General features: G+C 39.8%; 1 protein-coding gene across 2 annotated transcripts in view; it reads left to right on the top strand.

Annotated features, from left to right (window-relative positions):
• The window catches only part of FBN2 (fibrillin 2), a 191,646-nt gene that overhangs the window by 170,262 nt on the left and 5,968 nt on the right, over nucleotides 1-15,416 (top strand). For both annotated transcript variants that reach the window (XM_044446643.1, XM_044446642.1), the window contains exons 49-62: nucleotides 443-568; nucleotides 2,376-2,528; nucleotides 3,041-3,106; nucleotides 4,293-4,418; nucleotides 4,540-4,659; nucleotides 5,365-5,487; nucleotides 5,978-6,109; nucleotides 6,280-6,405; nucleotides 7,703-7,909; nucleotides 9,131-9,256; nucleotides 10,358-10,480; nucleotides 11,498-11,614; nucleotides 13,404-13,532; nucleotides 15,022-15,141. In XM_044446643.1, coding sequence (XP_044302578.1) covers nucleotides 443-568; nucleotides 2,376-2,528; nucleotides 3,041-3,106; nucleotides 4,293-4,418; nucleotides 4,540-4,659; nucleotides 5,365-5,487; nucleotides 5,978-6,109; nucleotides 6,280-6,405; nucleotides 7,703-7,909; nucleotides 9,131-9,256; nucleotides 10,358-10,480; nucleotides 11,498-11,614; nucleotides 13,404-13,532; nucleotides 15,022-15,141 — 1,794 coding nt within the window. The remainder of the gene's footprint in view (nucleotides 1-442; nucleotides 569-2,375; nucleotides 2,529-3,040; nucleotides 3,107-4,292; nucleotides 4,419-4,539; nucleotides 4,660-5,364; nucleotides 5,488-5,977; nucleotides 6,110-6,279; nucleotides 6,406-7,702; nucleotides 7,910-9,130; nucleotides 9,257-10,357; nucleotides 10,481-11,497; nucleotides 11,615-13,403; nucleotides 13,533-15,021; nucleotides 15,142-15,416) is intronic.

The following is a 15,416-nucleotide window of genomic DNA, read 5'->3' as shown; positions in this document are numbered from 1 at the left end:
TCTGCCATTTAAGTTGTGTTGTTGTAGTGAACGTTGTTTTTTCAAGCTACAGAGTAGAGTTCCAGCTAAATGTGAGAATGTGATTGATGTTATTGACACATTAATGATGTCTATTTGGAAATTTCATTTGTCTATCTAAAATATTGTTTTCTTCATTCAGAAAATGAAAAGTCAAGTTATTGAAATTGTATGGGAAGTAAAAAAAGATAATAGCTCTTGAAGAAAAAGGGTATAGTATATTAGTGTCTTCAAGAGTCCAATATATTGTATATGTAATAAGATAACAAGATTATATAATAATGAAGTGAAAGGCGTATAAAGAATTGTTGTTTGATAGTATCTTTTAAATATTGTGTCTAATACACAAGATTCCATCAGCTCTCCATAATAATGGAATACTTGTTTGGACAACAGTTCATGGTTTTTCCCCCCACATTTTCAGATATTGATGAATGTAGTGAGGATCCCAATATCTGTCTGTTTGGATCCTGTACTAATACTCCAGGAGGATTCCAGTGCATCTGCCCGACAGGATTTGTGATATCAGACAATGGCAGGAGATGCTTTGGTAAGTCCACAGGCTGTAGCAATCTGCAGTAGTCAGCCCAAATATATAGTGCAGGGACCTTTCAGTAAATAATAATTTGGCAACTTTCAGACATGTCATATTTATTCATTTAAAACATTTCTGCCTTGACTTTCCATTTTAAGACATGTTCAGCTTGAATAGTATGATGATTAAGATAACAAGTATATTCACAGAAAAAGCAAATTTGGACCAACATCAAATAAATAAATTTTCATCAGAAGTGTTTGCCTAAAAAGAAGTGCCTTCAGAAGGCTATTGAGGAGAAGGAGAGACAAGGAGGGGGTTCCATAGGCTGGATGTATCCCACCTGCCGCACATTGCAGCCAAATGCAGTTCAAATGTGGTGATGTGCAAAGCAGAACCTCTCTAGGATACCTTAACGAATAAGCAGGTTCATATGTGTATAATGCTCAAAATATACCAGCACTGGTAATCTGGCACTTGTCTGCCTAGAAGTAAACCCCACTGAAATCAGTGGCTCTTACTGCCAGGTAACTGTATAGATTTCAGCCTTAGTCATCAGGGAAATGCAGACAATCAATTCAGCAAATCTGACCATGCAAAAGCATTGCACAATATCTAGCCTCTGCACTCTCTCCCATATGCCATTTACTGTTCATTAGTGAAGCGGTGCTTTTCATCTGAATGATGAGAAGAAGGCAGGCAGAACAGTGAGTTTCGCTGATTCCTTCCACTCCAGCACACAGTGAGATCTTGCATTCTATTTGGGTAGTCCCCAAGTGCTCCAGATTTTCAGAAGCATAGGGGAAGAAGGGAATTGGCAAAAACCTTCCCGTTTGTCTTACAGAACAATCTAGTAGAGGTCTGCTCTGTAGAATGCAACAGACTTTTTATGTTTGTTTGTTTGGCAGGTGCTTCAGTGCATTATACCACTAAATGCATTTCAGGCATCAGGGTTTTTTTTTTCTTTAAAGCTCTGCCAAATATTTTAGCTTGTTGTAACCCACCCAGTGAGCTACGTGGCTAATAGGGCATGGTAGAAATCCAGTAAATAAATAAAATGTGCATACAGACGTTTTCAAGGTACGAGAAGTATTTTTGTGGTGTCCCAACTAAACTTGCTTAATTTTGTGTGCTGCTCTTCACAACCTTGCTCTGCTGATGCTTTGGTTAGAAAGAAAAGGGTGGAAAGCACCTTTTTGTAATTATTTTATCCCAGTCAGCTGGGGTCATGACATGACAAGACTTAGTCTGCCAGTCAGTTTTGGCTGTGTGGTGATACAAACTGGGGAGGAAGCATTCCCCACATCCTCAGTGTTTGCACATTGATTTATCTGCCAGTGATTTCTATGGTCTCCTCTAAGCATAATCAAGTATCAATCTAAGCCATGGGATGGGCCTGAAAAAAATTTGTCAAATTTTGCTGATATGTGTACAGCCAAAAATTCCCTCATGTGAGAAGTGAAGGCCAGACTAACAAATTCCTTTAATTTTGATTAGTCAGCCCAACTAATTCACTTCCACAGGGTACAGTGATAGCCGCTAATTTGGATGGCTTTAAAAGGGAGTTGGACAAGTTTTCATAGGTCAAGAATATCAGAGGTTACTAGCCCTGCAGTCCATATGCCACCTCCAGGATCAGAGGCAGTATGATTGTGTACATCAGTCCTGGGGTCATGGGAAGACGGGTCCTACTTGTAGGTGCAATGGTATGACCAGAATGTGGGACTAGATAGATCTTTGCTCTGATCCAGCATGGCTCTCCTTGTGTTCTTATGTAAGGAAGGATCTAAAGTAATTCTGCGGCATTTGGTTTCTCTCCTAGATACTAGACAAAGCTTCTGCTTTACAAATTTTGAAAATGGAAAGTGCTCTGTGCCAAAGGCTTTTAATACCACCAAGGCAAAATGTTGCTGTAGCAAGATGCCAGGAGAAGGCTGGGGTGATCCATGTGAGCTGTGTCCTAAAGAAGAAGAAGGTAGGGGGAAAAAACAATGTTTTTTTAGGACAAAACACAAAAAGTTAAAATTAACTGAACAGAGAGCCTTCAGTTGTCGAAGGACATCCTTGAGAGAATATCCAATACTTTAGTGTGACTACTCCTAAGTAAGAGTTTTCAGGAGTTGTATCTTTACACAGTGGAGCTGAACTGCAGATTAATAAATTAATCTACAGAATCCCATTCACTGAGTCATCATAGGAAACTGGAGCTGTCTAATGAGTTCGTGCCTAGAAACAGTAATTAGTAACTTTCAAGTTCTTTGGTTGTTGCAATTAGCTTATATTAAAAGCTGAATACTGACTTAGGTTAAAGCTGCTGATTATATGAATGCATTTGTTATTCAGACTTTAGATATTTGTTTCCAAGAAAATCAGAAAAGTCTGTCTTCTACCAGATCTTGTAAAACTATATGAGTGTTTCTGTTGCTTTACTATCATCAACAACTTGTTCTCTTTCTGGTACTATTGTTCCAAAAATGTTCTTAACAGTTGCTTTCCAGGATTTGTGTCCATTTGGCCATGGGACTATACCTGGGATTGATGATACACGTGAAGGTATGAACTTATTTTTATTCTATCCCAAAAGACTATTCAGTTCTTGCTTAAAGTAAAGAGAGCCAGTGTGGTGTAGTGGTTAAGAGCATGGGACTCGGACTCAGACGATCTGGGTTCGAGTCCCCGCTCGGCCATGGAGCCAACCAGGTGACTTTGGGCCAGTCACACATTCTCAGCCCAACCTACCTCACAGGGTTGTTGTTGTTGTGGGGATAAGATGGAGGAGGAGAATGATGTAAGCTGCCTTGAGCCCTTTGTAGGGAAAAGGCAGGATAGAAATCGAAAAATAAATAAAAAGTACCATTCAATGTCACAATCCAGTGGGGCTGCTTGTAGCTGTCTGGATTTAGAGGGCTATGCGAAACCTATGCAGGGCAGGAGAAGCATGGGGGCAAAGAATCACCTCTGTGCCTTTGCACCTCTGTGCACAGTAGCTGAATCGACCATCTAACTGTGGCACTTCAGAGAGGAAGATGTTACCAGGATGTGTAGTATCCTGGCAGCACCATCTTCCTGCCCTTCTTGCCTCCTGGCACATACCCTGAACCTCTTCTTGTAAGGTCAGCCTCATGAATTTGGTGAAGCAAACAGTATGGTTCTTCCTGCTCTGGCTGTGAGGCAGGGGAGGGAAAGCTGAGGTCAGAGCTCTTTACCAGCCTTGGATCTAATAATCTAGAAATTCTATAGCCCTCTAGATGCTCCCATAGGATTGCTCTGCTCCAGTATTTCATGAATTTTCTTGTAAAGGGTTGTTGATTTTTCAGATGTGACTAGCATTCTGCACTAGGTAGACATCACACAAGGCTCACCCCAGAAGAGTTTCATTTTCTCCTGCCCTTCTCCCCACAAATAGTTTCCATAAGCAGTAGAAGTTGACATGGGTCTTGGGGAGCAGATGCAACCATCCAAAAGTAAAGAACTTAACAGTTCTCAAGTGCTACAAGATTCTGTAATCTTGGTGGCACTGCTGTGAAGGATTTCTTAGGGTGGCAAGCAGAGGTCTTCTGCTTTGGTGTGAGGAAAAAAACATTTTTCATTCATTAATTATTTTAGGAGTTGTGTAGGGGAAAGGAAAAAATTGACAGACACACACTGTTCATTAAAATACATCTCTGTTATAATAAAGGAATCTTGACAAGGATATTAGAATATTGCAAAATATTTGACTTGACTTTCTCCTTTTTAGATGTCAATGAATGTCTTGAGAGCCCAGGCATTTGTTCAAATGGTCACTGTATAAACACAGATGGATCATTCCGTTGTGAATGTCCCTTGGGATACAACTTAGACTACACTGGAGTGCACTGTGTAGGTGTGTGCTGATTTTGTATTATATGGAAAATTTATATATTTCGTATGTTAGAATACTTAAAGTTCATGAACTTGGCCTGAATCCCAGTTTTCAAAAGTTTGTTTTGCCTCTTATATCCTAGATACTGATGAATGTTCAATTGGTAATCCATGTGGAAATGGTACATGTTCCAATGTGATTGGTAGCTTTGAATGTAATTGCCTTGATGGGTTTGAACCTGGGCCGATGATGAATTGTGAAGGTAGGTTATAATTTACTTTTTTTCTGACTAGGTTTCAGCTGTTAGCTTGTTCTGGGATTTTATTTGGGTATTCCTCTAAATTCCAAAAGGGGAGCCAAAAGAAAAGACAGGTCTGGTTGCTTGTTTTGTTTTATCTGGAGCAGACTAATTTATCTATTAGTCTGCTCCAGTCTGCTGAAAATCTAGTCTGCTGAAATCTATTAAAATAGGAATTTAGTTAGAATCTATTAAAGCAGTTGAAAATGTTATGTAAAAGGAAATTAAAATAACACTAATAATCTGCACCCGATTAACAGATATTTCAACATGCACTGACAGAAAGCAAAATAGTCTACTTTGAGCATTATTTGTTTTAGTCATGGTTAAAAAAAAAAAGGGGGGAGGGAGGGCTATCGGCAGTATCCAACTCTGAACATCAGCCAGTGGAGCAGAAAGCACCGAGGAAATAGTTTTCTGCTTCCTGCTGAAGCCTCCCCTCCTAAATCTGCTCCAGAGTGCTGGAGGACTCTTTGGGTTAGATTGGAAAGGAGTGTGTATGCCTTCAAAGGTGGGGGAGAGCAAACATGAATCCACTTGCACCATGCCAGAGGTAACCCTAGGTCTTAGAGGAAGTGTGTCTTCCCGAGCTAGTTCCTTCCCTGCCTCCTCCTCTCATATAGGCCTGGGAATTTATACAGATGTTTTCTGTTTCCTCTTGTTCCTTAGATATAAATGAATGTGCACAGAACCCTTTGCTATGTGCTTTTCGCTGCATAAACACTTACGGTTTTTATGAATGTACCTGTCCAGTGGGATATGAATTAAGAGAAGACCAAAAAATGTGTAAAGGTATGGATTTTTTTAAAGTTACAGGTATTGCGACACACACACACTCATTGATAGCTACCATTTTATCAGTTGCTATTACTATAAAACAAAAATCTTTAGTAAATTCTCTGGTGGCTTGCTTGTGGAAGCATAATCATTGTAAAAATAGTACCGTCTACAAAGAATAAGGCAGACCATAAAAGAAAAGCTCATATTTGTAAAGCATGTGGGTGAAATAAAATAAGGGGCAGCTTTAGCTTTGTTGAGAGCAAAAATACTGTACTATTTTATAGTCAAGAGTTTCTCACGTTGCATTACACTATTAAATTGGGTATAATACCTTTAGCTTGTCAAACCACTAGACAAAACTGCAATCATGTACCTGTGTGCTTGGGAATAAAGTGCATTGAAAACAAATGTGCTTTGCCTATGAGTAAATATGTATAGGATTGCACTCATAATGGGGTACAGAAGTAGTCTAAACATACTCATTCTTTTGGTATTCTATAAGATCTTGACGAGTGTGCAGAGGGCCTGCATGACTGTGAATCTAGAGGCATGATGTGCAAAAATCTGATTGGGACGTTTATGTGTATTTGCCCGCCTGGAATGACCCGGAGAGCAGATGGAGAGGGTTGCATGGGTAAGTATTAAGAAAGCATATTCTGTTCCTTACAGTGCAAACGCTGAAGAACTCTTAACAGTTAAAAACTACTTTGGCGTATTAGCAACTTCTGACAGGTTCGATTAATATTTTAGTTGTTGATCTGATATATGTTTTAGTTTTGGTTTATTTATCTGTTTGTGATAAAGATGAAAATGAGTGCCGTACCAAGCCAAATATCTGTGAAAATGGTCGCTGTGTCAACATAATTGGAAGTTACAGATGCGAATGTAATGAAGGTTTCCAATCAAGCCCATCTGGAACTGAGTGCATTGGCAAGTAGATTTATGCTGCCTAATATTCTATTAAAATATAAAAGAATATTTAACTATTTGACAACTTGTATTAGTACTTGCTGAGTTATTTGTATCTGTCTTGGCTAAATATAGAAGGTATGAATAAAATTATTTGTCTGTTTATGGAAAGTATATTAGTACGCTGATTTTTGAGAAAATTAACTAAACTAGAAAGAGCAGGAGTAAAACTAGATCTAGTAGTGGCTTAAGACTAAAAAGATGGAGAGGAAGGCACACAGTCTCTTCCATTTCTCCCTTTCCTACATGTGCAGCTTCCTTGCAGGACTCTCCTGCATAATCCTACATGCATTTGTATTAATGTAAGGGCATTCCCACACATTAACCTATTGCTCAGGTTCCCAACTAGATCATGCTGATCATATTGCTCAAGACTCAGGCGCAGACTGAAGTTTATTCAGATGATGATCTGGTATGTGTAGTTTGCTCAGCAGATGATTTCTGGAGCTGATAGCACTGTTAGTGTTCACATTTAAGACTTCTGGTTCATGTTCACACTGCACATGTTGCTCACACATATGCTGAACAGAAGCTCTTGTACTCTGTGTAAGAACAACATTAAATGGATAAAATAAGGAGGATAAAGTCCAATGTTTCATTACTGAAAGAAATATAATGCTAACTTGAGCACAATTTAATAAGAGAAGGACATGTGAGACATATTCCAATAGAGTTTATGAGCAGTATTTAAAATTTCCCTTTAAAAAACTACATTATGGCTTCAAATAAATCCTTAATTTAGAAGATGTTCTTTATGGACCAGTTTCTAATTCTAATAAAGGATAGTTGAAAATGTTACAGGTTGTACTTTATGAGGTTTAATACTTTGGAAAGGTGATTAGATTGGATAAAATAGACTTGCAAGAATATATATCTAATCTTTTATTCTTTAACATTCAATATTTTATGTTGTATAATGAAGTAATAATACAGACATATATTTAATCTGGAAAGAATGCCAGCATTCCTTGAGATAGCATCACACACTACATGCAAAACCTTGCTTTTGAAAAATGATCACACAAATTCACGGCTGCCATTTTTACACTTTCCTTTAAATATATTCATTAAAAAGTCTTTATTTAACTTCTAGAAATATAGTTCTATGCCATATAAATGCAAATGAAAGCTGTTGCACTAAACAGCAAGCTGCTGTGAAAGCACTAGGGAAGAGTTGCTAATAATGATTTACCAAACAAACAAAAGCAAGCACATCTTTCTCTGACTCACATGCTACTTCTCCACATTCATTTCACAGATAACCGCCAAGGTTTCTGCTTTGCTGAAGTTTTACAGATAATGTGTCAGATGGCCTCTAGTAGTCGTAATCTTGTCACCAAATCAGAGTGCTGTTGTGATGGAGGAAGAGGGTGGGGCAACCAATGTGAACTTTGCCCACTTCCAGGAACAACACAGTACAAGAAACTTTGCCCACATGGTCCAGGGTACACCACGGATGGAAGAGGTATTATTTTAATAGAGAACTGGTATTTGTTTTTGGCTCGAATACATTTTGAACAGGTTTTTAGAAAGGATATTTACTTTGTTGAGTAATACTGTATTCCACATGCTTCTTTTACAGACCATGCTCATATAATCTTATGAAGTTCCCTAGACATGGATCATTAACTGTTAAGCAAAACAGATTAACCAAAAGCTTTTACTGCACCCAGAACACCCCCCACAACAAAACAAAGCAAGGATATTGTGATCCATCTTAGCTGTATTGTAAATTAAATATTGCATCAAGCAGAGTAGTTCCCCTATGTGGTATTGTGTAGTTTCTATTGATTTAGATGTACTCTAAGAAAACAGTGTAACTCTGGGATGCAGTATGAATAGCAGGAACCCATGTTAAGGGAGAATCCATGCCTCCCTTAACAAGGATAAGAAAATCTATATTCCATCTACTTTTCTAGTATACTTTTCCACTCCTGTAATTACTCATTAATGGTGAGCAGCAGTGAGTCCTGTAAAGAGTAACAAGAGGTAGTTGGACTAGTAGTGTGGTGCTTGTACAATGAATGTACAAATCACAGTAAATTCAGTGAAAGTAAAAACTCAAAGTTATTTTAAATATAAAATAAATAAATTTTAGATTTAGGCATATACATTTGTAAAATTGTAACATAAATTGATAAAAATGGGGATGGGAGAATAATTGGTGGAAGAAACATTACTTCTAATCCTAGACAGAAAAGTGGAGAATATGCTTTTCCCTTGTTTTGTTTTGGGTTTTTTTTTGGGGGGGGGGAGCTTTATCTGCCCCCCCATCTGAGCATCTTTCCCCTTCAGTTGCTGTAAGTGAGACGGAAATAAACAACACAGACTCCAAAATGTAGCTTTATCCCTCTCCATGGATATCAAGGGGATTCCAGATCCAGAATCTTCCCCAATCCATACATGATATGGCCCCAGAACACCTCCTCTTTATCCTATTTGGCATCAGAATTCTAGTGGTGAGGGAGTGATAGTTGGGATCTTTCTGCCACATTGTGAAGGATCCTTTTCTGTCTGGCATGGTTCCACTTTACTTTGTGGCCCTTGGGATATCGTCCAAGAAGCCACAAGGTTATGCCCAAGGCTGCAAGCCTCATTGCACTTTATTGGAACTACTTCTCAGAAGACATGCATAAAACTGCTGGGGAGAAAATTTATTTTCAAAATGTTTGCTATAATCCCACAGATATTGATGAGTGTAAGGTCATGCCAGGTCTCTGTAGGCATGGCCAGTGCATCAACACCATGGGTTCCTTCCGATGTTTTTGTAAAGTTGGGTATACCACCGACATTAGTGGTACTTCTTGTGTGGGTAAGTTTTAAAACAGTCTATTTTAATTAAAGCACTTTTTAACTGACTTGAAACCTGCCTTATAGCTTTCTGTATTTTCCCATTATATAAATGAACTAAAATATTGCAATATAAAATTGCATTCAAAGTTCAGGTTTTCATAAAATGAGTTCTCCCCCAGGGTCTCTATAACCAAGTTAGTACCTGTTCCTTGTTGGAAGATAGCCACTTTCTCAGCTCACAACGAAGAGATCATTTTCTTCCTTTTTAGACCAGACCTGTATTTTGTTCTGCAAATTTTTGGCTTTTGCATTTGCATAGTTCCACAGAATCTTGCAGTCTGTCCATCCTTCCATGTGTTATCTGTTTTATTGTGATCCTGCTTTCCCTCTCCCTGTACCTCAGCTATAACTGGAGAGGAGATACAGAGAAAAGTTGCTGGGGACAGGTGCAGGACCCAGTTATCTTTGGGAGACTGCCCTTGGTATTCTAGAAACAATGGAAACGTCTCTACTGCTGAGTCATACTTGTTGCCATCTTTTAACATAATCTGTCCAGCATTCCTGCCACCTATCTTCCATACTGGAAGACAAATGGAAGAAAACGCTGAAACTTTGGACTTTGTTTTAAAAAAATGATTATTCATATTCTGTCCCATTCAGTCAAAAGTACTGTCATTTTCTGATAGGCCAAATAGTGTTATCTGAAGGCTGCAGGAAAGGGAGTCAGGATGAAAAGTCTTTCTGCTGAAGGACTGCTTGCTTTTTCCCCTCTTCTGCTCTCTCCCCATATCAGTTTTATTATGCTTTTTCTAGATGATAAGGCCACAGAAAGGGACTGCCTTGTTTTCATTGATTGTATGACAGCATTTTTGACTTAGCAATATGATAAAATTATTTAAATTAATGAACATAACTACAAAGCTTATATTTAGAAGCTTAAAACATTCCTAAAGAAAAATAATGACTCTTATCCTACTATTTATTTTAGGGGAGTGATCCACCTGTTTGAACAAATGTGGGGAAAACTGGTTTCCTTTTATTTCTTTCTCTTTCATTAAAATTATTTGCAACTGTTCTTTCAACAAACTGAATTACAAAAGTCCTGTATTATCCCAATTAGATCTTGATGAGTGTGCCCAGTCTCCTAAACCATGCAACTTTATCTGCAAGAACACAGAAGGAAGCTACCAGTGTTCATGCCCACGTGGCTATATCCTCCAAGAAGATGGAAAGACATGTAGAGGTGAGCAATTGAGTAGCTTGATGGAGCAGGTTTTGTTTTTGTTTTTATTCAGTAATTTCTTCTTATATAATATTTGCCATTCTTGGTATAGAACCTCAATCAATATTGCTTACTATACAAGCAGTCCCCAGTGTATGAACAAGTTCCATTCCTGAGAAAAAGGAAATTTGTCTTCAGGTTGAATTTGTATGTTAGTTGGATCACATATATTCAGCCCTCCACATTCATGCTTGTCAGGGGCACAGGACTCCTGTGAAAATGGGAAATCTGCAAATATGTCTAGCTCCACCCCCACTGCTGCCCAAACTCACCAGTGCCACCTCTTTGCAGCAAGGTAATGCCAGAGAGAGTTCCCTCTCCAGATGGGTGAGGTAGGAAGACATGCTTGGGAGGTCTGCCTCTCTCTTCTTTCGCTTTCTCTCTGTGGTGATGCTTTGGAGGCCTCCCTCTCCCTCTTGTCACTTCTTTTTCTATGGTGATGATGATTTTCTGCGGGTTTTTTTTTTTTAATTAACAGGCTTTATGACAGTTCAACTACAGGTTGTTCATAACTCAGTATGAACTGCCTGTACCGCTGGTTTTCCTTCAGAATAAGAGTGGGCAAGTTAAGCATTTCTTACATTTAGAAGCATGAATAACAAGATGTATTGCTAATTACATTTTTCCCAGTAGGTTCAGCTGTGCTATGCAAGGGCTTTACATAGGATGGGTCAGGGCTTTCTAGGAGCAATCAGAGACTGACTCTGTACTAACCAGGTGTGCCTGGTACTGACTCAAGCTGAACAACTTCTTGGCAAGCTGGCTGACTCTGCAACATTTCTTAGATGCAGCATTCTGCTTAGACTTTGTAGTTCAAGCAAAAAGTAGGATGCATATGTAAGACAGCATTTTTAGCTGCTCTGCCTAAACTAGAGGGAATTCTAATTGTCCCAGTTATGTTATAGGTAGTTGCTGCTAAATAATCATGTTTTTCTTTTAGTAGTAGTAGTAATAATAATAGCATCTTTTCATTTTTAGACCTTGATGAATGTCAAACTAAGCAGCATAACTGCCAGTTCCTTTGTGTCAATACCGTTGGTGGGTTCACATGTAAATGTCCACCAGGTTTCACACAACATCATACAGCTTGTATTGGTAAGATCAATTAAAACGATGAATTTTCTTTCATAAAAACAACTTGTAAGGCAATGTAACCTTTTCACTTATTTACCTTGTACCTGTTATTACCACTGTAGATATGAATAGTGCCACGATGGCCACAATGGCTCCATAGCCACCCTGGGCTTACAGTTGCCTGGAGGCTTGACTGTGCATGGGGCTCCTGGGGCAGACCCTCCTCCCCAACTGGTATCCCGGGGAAACTGCAAGAACACTGAGCAGACCAGGAATGACAGCGGCTGGCACTTGGACAGCTGTCATCTGTTTCCCACTCTCTGATCCTATCAGTGCCAGCAGACCAGACCTTTCAGACCAGCAGAGCATCCAGATTGAGTTGGATGCTCATTCCAGCTCTCTCAAGCCTCAGCAGGAGTGGGGCGAGGAAACTGGATGGGGGGAGGGGCACCATTCAGTTGGGCAGCACTGCAGCTGAGCAGTGGAGAGGAAGGAGCAGAGAAAGCACTACCCCTCCGTTAGGCAAGCTGCTCACCAAGTGGATGCTTCTCCATGCATGAGGATGACATGGAGAAGTACTTTGCCCCGGTCAACTTCCTGCTCTTGCTTTTTCAGCATCTGTGGGTGGTGCAACACATAAGGGAGGTGCATTTGGCTTGGACCCCTCCCTGGATCTCCCTTTGAGGCTGCCAAGCTGAAGGCACCATCACCATCTCCCTACTGCGAGGGCCCCCCAGTTGCTGCTGCATGCAGGGGGGTGAGGAGGGCCATGTGACTTTTCCTCTTAAGGAAGTGAAACTAAGGGCCATGTGACTTTTCCTCTTAAAGGAGAGAGAGAGTCGAGTGCAGTTCTTCTTACATGTGCACAGTGCTAACAAACAGAATTACCCTCCAGAACCCAAGTGGGAGAGAGCACAATCCTGCCTGGTGTGCTAAGTACATGTGTGGTGCTGGCAAGACAACAAGCAAGCCACAGTCAAGCCAGCCCACATTCCCTTGCCCCAGACAAATGAAAAGCTTGCAAGTCAGGCAGGGGGTGGTCAGGAAAGGACCTCTTTGCTTCACTTTCTCTTGAAGCAGCAAAACTCAGCTATCCCTGCCTGCCTGCCACCAGAAGCTTTTGGGCAGTGGTGGTGGAAAGGAGCTGCTGGGATTCACTTCCTTAAGAGAAACCAATGCTGAACAACCCCTTCACTACCATACACCCTAACACATGTGGCACATCACCAGTGCAGAGTGGAGTCTGAGTGGAAAGCATGTGGCAGACAGCAGAGGATTCCCTTTGCTTGCATAGCGATGCTGAGACAGCATGCGGCCGGTTTTGCTCTCCAGGCATTGCCAGGCTTGTGGGGGAATCTGATGATAATTGCTGGCTAGAGTGGCAAATTTTCAGTACCATTCAGTTTGGTTTTTTCCTTGGTCACTTTGGATGAGGGTTCTTTTATTTTTCATCTTGAATGTGGCTCGTTGTGCTGTATGAATTCAGACAGCACAAGCCATGTAGGCTATCCTAAACTCTAAAACAAGGCATGACTTCTTGGAATGGCTTATAAGCCACTCCCTCCATGACTGACAGCATGTTGTGTGAACCCAGTCTCTCTGTCAGAAGGAAAACTCCTACTGCCAAATTTCAGAATCATAGCAAGTTCATCTAAGAACATGCGGTGTTGAATACAGCTGTGGAAATAGGGAAACATGCAAAATTCAAGGGTGTAATCCATTTCAATATCCTTCTGTATTTTAATTAGATCAGAGTTTGTTTGTGTGTTTGTTTGCATCTAATTGTAAAAAATGAAATACCTTTTTGTAGATAACAATGAATGTGGATCACAGCCTTTGCTGTGTGGATCAAAAGGAATCTGTCAGAATACTCCTGGAAGTTTTTCCTGTGAATGTCAGAGAGGTTTCTCTTTAGATTCAACAGGATTAAACTGTGAAGGTAAAATATGAACAATTATAAGTTATTTGTTGATGTTGTAGTATCACAGTCTTAGAATGATACCTCCCTTTAAAACCTTCCACTAGATAAGGTTATATCGGTGGCAAATCTATGGCATGTGTGCTGCAGCGGGCACGCAGAGCCCTCTCTGTCGGCACGCGAGCCAAGTTGCCCCAGCATCGCCCCAGCAGCCAAGCAACGAATAACAATGCACATAGGGGCCATGCGCATGCTCGGAAAGGAGTAGTGGCACCAGGTGACCATGTCACGAGCCGCAACTCATCCAAGCTTTCGCATGGCCGGTCAGTGCACTGTCAAGGGGGGGGGGGGGAGAGAATGAGAGAGAGAGAGATGGACTGGCTGTGAGTTTTAATACATTCATTTTATTAACAAAGATTTTAGCTTTGAGTTTTCTTATGAAAAATTGAAATTTAATATCAAAGATTTAGCAAAGAGATGTTCTAATTAAGAGACTGAGATTCTTTTAATGTTGTGCTGTCCCCCTGGCATATTTGAATCTGCAGTGTTGATATAAATAAGTGGGTTTTGGATTGCAGTTTGGGCACTCAGTCTCTAAAAGGTTCCCCATCACTGGGTTATATAAATGTATTCTGTTGAGCTAATAATGTGAAACTGGGTAGCCATTATTGATTTGATTAGGTCTATCTCTGTGCCAATTTTTAAGCTAACCCAATAATGTTTATTATTGAAACCCCTAACTTCTCTATGTTGATTGGAAAAGTCTGAAGAGAAGCTGTGACTGTTTAAGACTGAACACAGTTAAAATGCTTAAGACAACCAGGAACCCACGGTATCCATCTGATTATCTTCATAGTAAGGCATTGTCACTGTGATAGCCATTTACCCCCAGTATCTTAGCAAGTCCTGTATATTGATTCAACTTGTCTATTGTATTTATGTACCACTTCCAAAATTCTGGGTTCCCAAAGAAAAAGGGAAGCAAGTTTACTCTTAAGCTCCGTTCTGTGAATGGGTGTATGAACAATTCTGTACAGGCATGGAATTCTGCCACAGACCATGATCAGCTAGAACTGTTGAAATCACTTGATCAACCAAGAATGGGAAACCAACTTTGAATCAGTCTTCAGACTCTGATTTGTTAGGGAAGCAACAAACCAGAAATATAGGTAAAATCATAATGAGAAGCTTCTGATTCTTCATTGGCTCAGCTGGTCCAGGTGCCATATTACTCAGAAATAGATCCATTGGCTTAATTGGAGCTTTCTTCCAGGAAAATGTGTAGGATTGCTCTATAAGAGTACTTCATAATATCAAATTCAGCTCACTGCTGACGGACTATAATTAGTGGTCCTGAATATGATGCAAGTTCTTGTGAGACTTTCAAAATTTTCTGATTTAAAAAAAAAATGAGAGGAATTGGTTGGAAAAATTAACTTCGTATGTGTTAGATTTAGCCCATCTTTAATGTATCTTCTGTTGTCCTTTACCATATTATTTTTGTTTACAGATGTGGATGAATGTGAAGGAAACCACAGGTGTCAGCATGGCTGCCAAAATATCCTTGGTGGCTACAGGTGTGGCTGCCCACAAGGATATGTTCAGCATTACCAGTGGAATCAGTGTGTGGGTAAGAAGATGATTTTGTGAACAGACAATTCCAGAAATGAAAAAGTGAGATTGGAAAGAAAATTGCATCAGAATTTTTCAATTTGGAGCATTTGAACTGTTGTTAAATCCAAATTTAAGTCATTTGGCAGTTAACAATTAACTATTGCTTGTTTGACTAATCAAAATTATGCTTCTGTGAGTGTCCTTCACATGAAGTACCTAAAATAACACTTTAACTGTAAAAGGGGTACTGTATGAGAAGCTTTATCCTACAGAAAAGGCAGCAGCAGAACT

The sequence above is a fragment of the Varanus komodoensis genome, unplaced genomic scaffold (assembly GCF_004798865.1).
Source record: "Varanus komodoensis strain SLA01 unplaced genomic scaffold, ASM479886v1 scaffold5, whole genome shotgun sequence".
NCBI lineage: Eukaryota > Metazoa > Chordata > Lepidosauria > Squamata > Varanidae > Varanus > Varanus komodoensis.
Note: the sequence above shows the minus strand (reverse complement) of the source record. Positions and strands in the feature narration are given on the sequence as shown.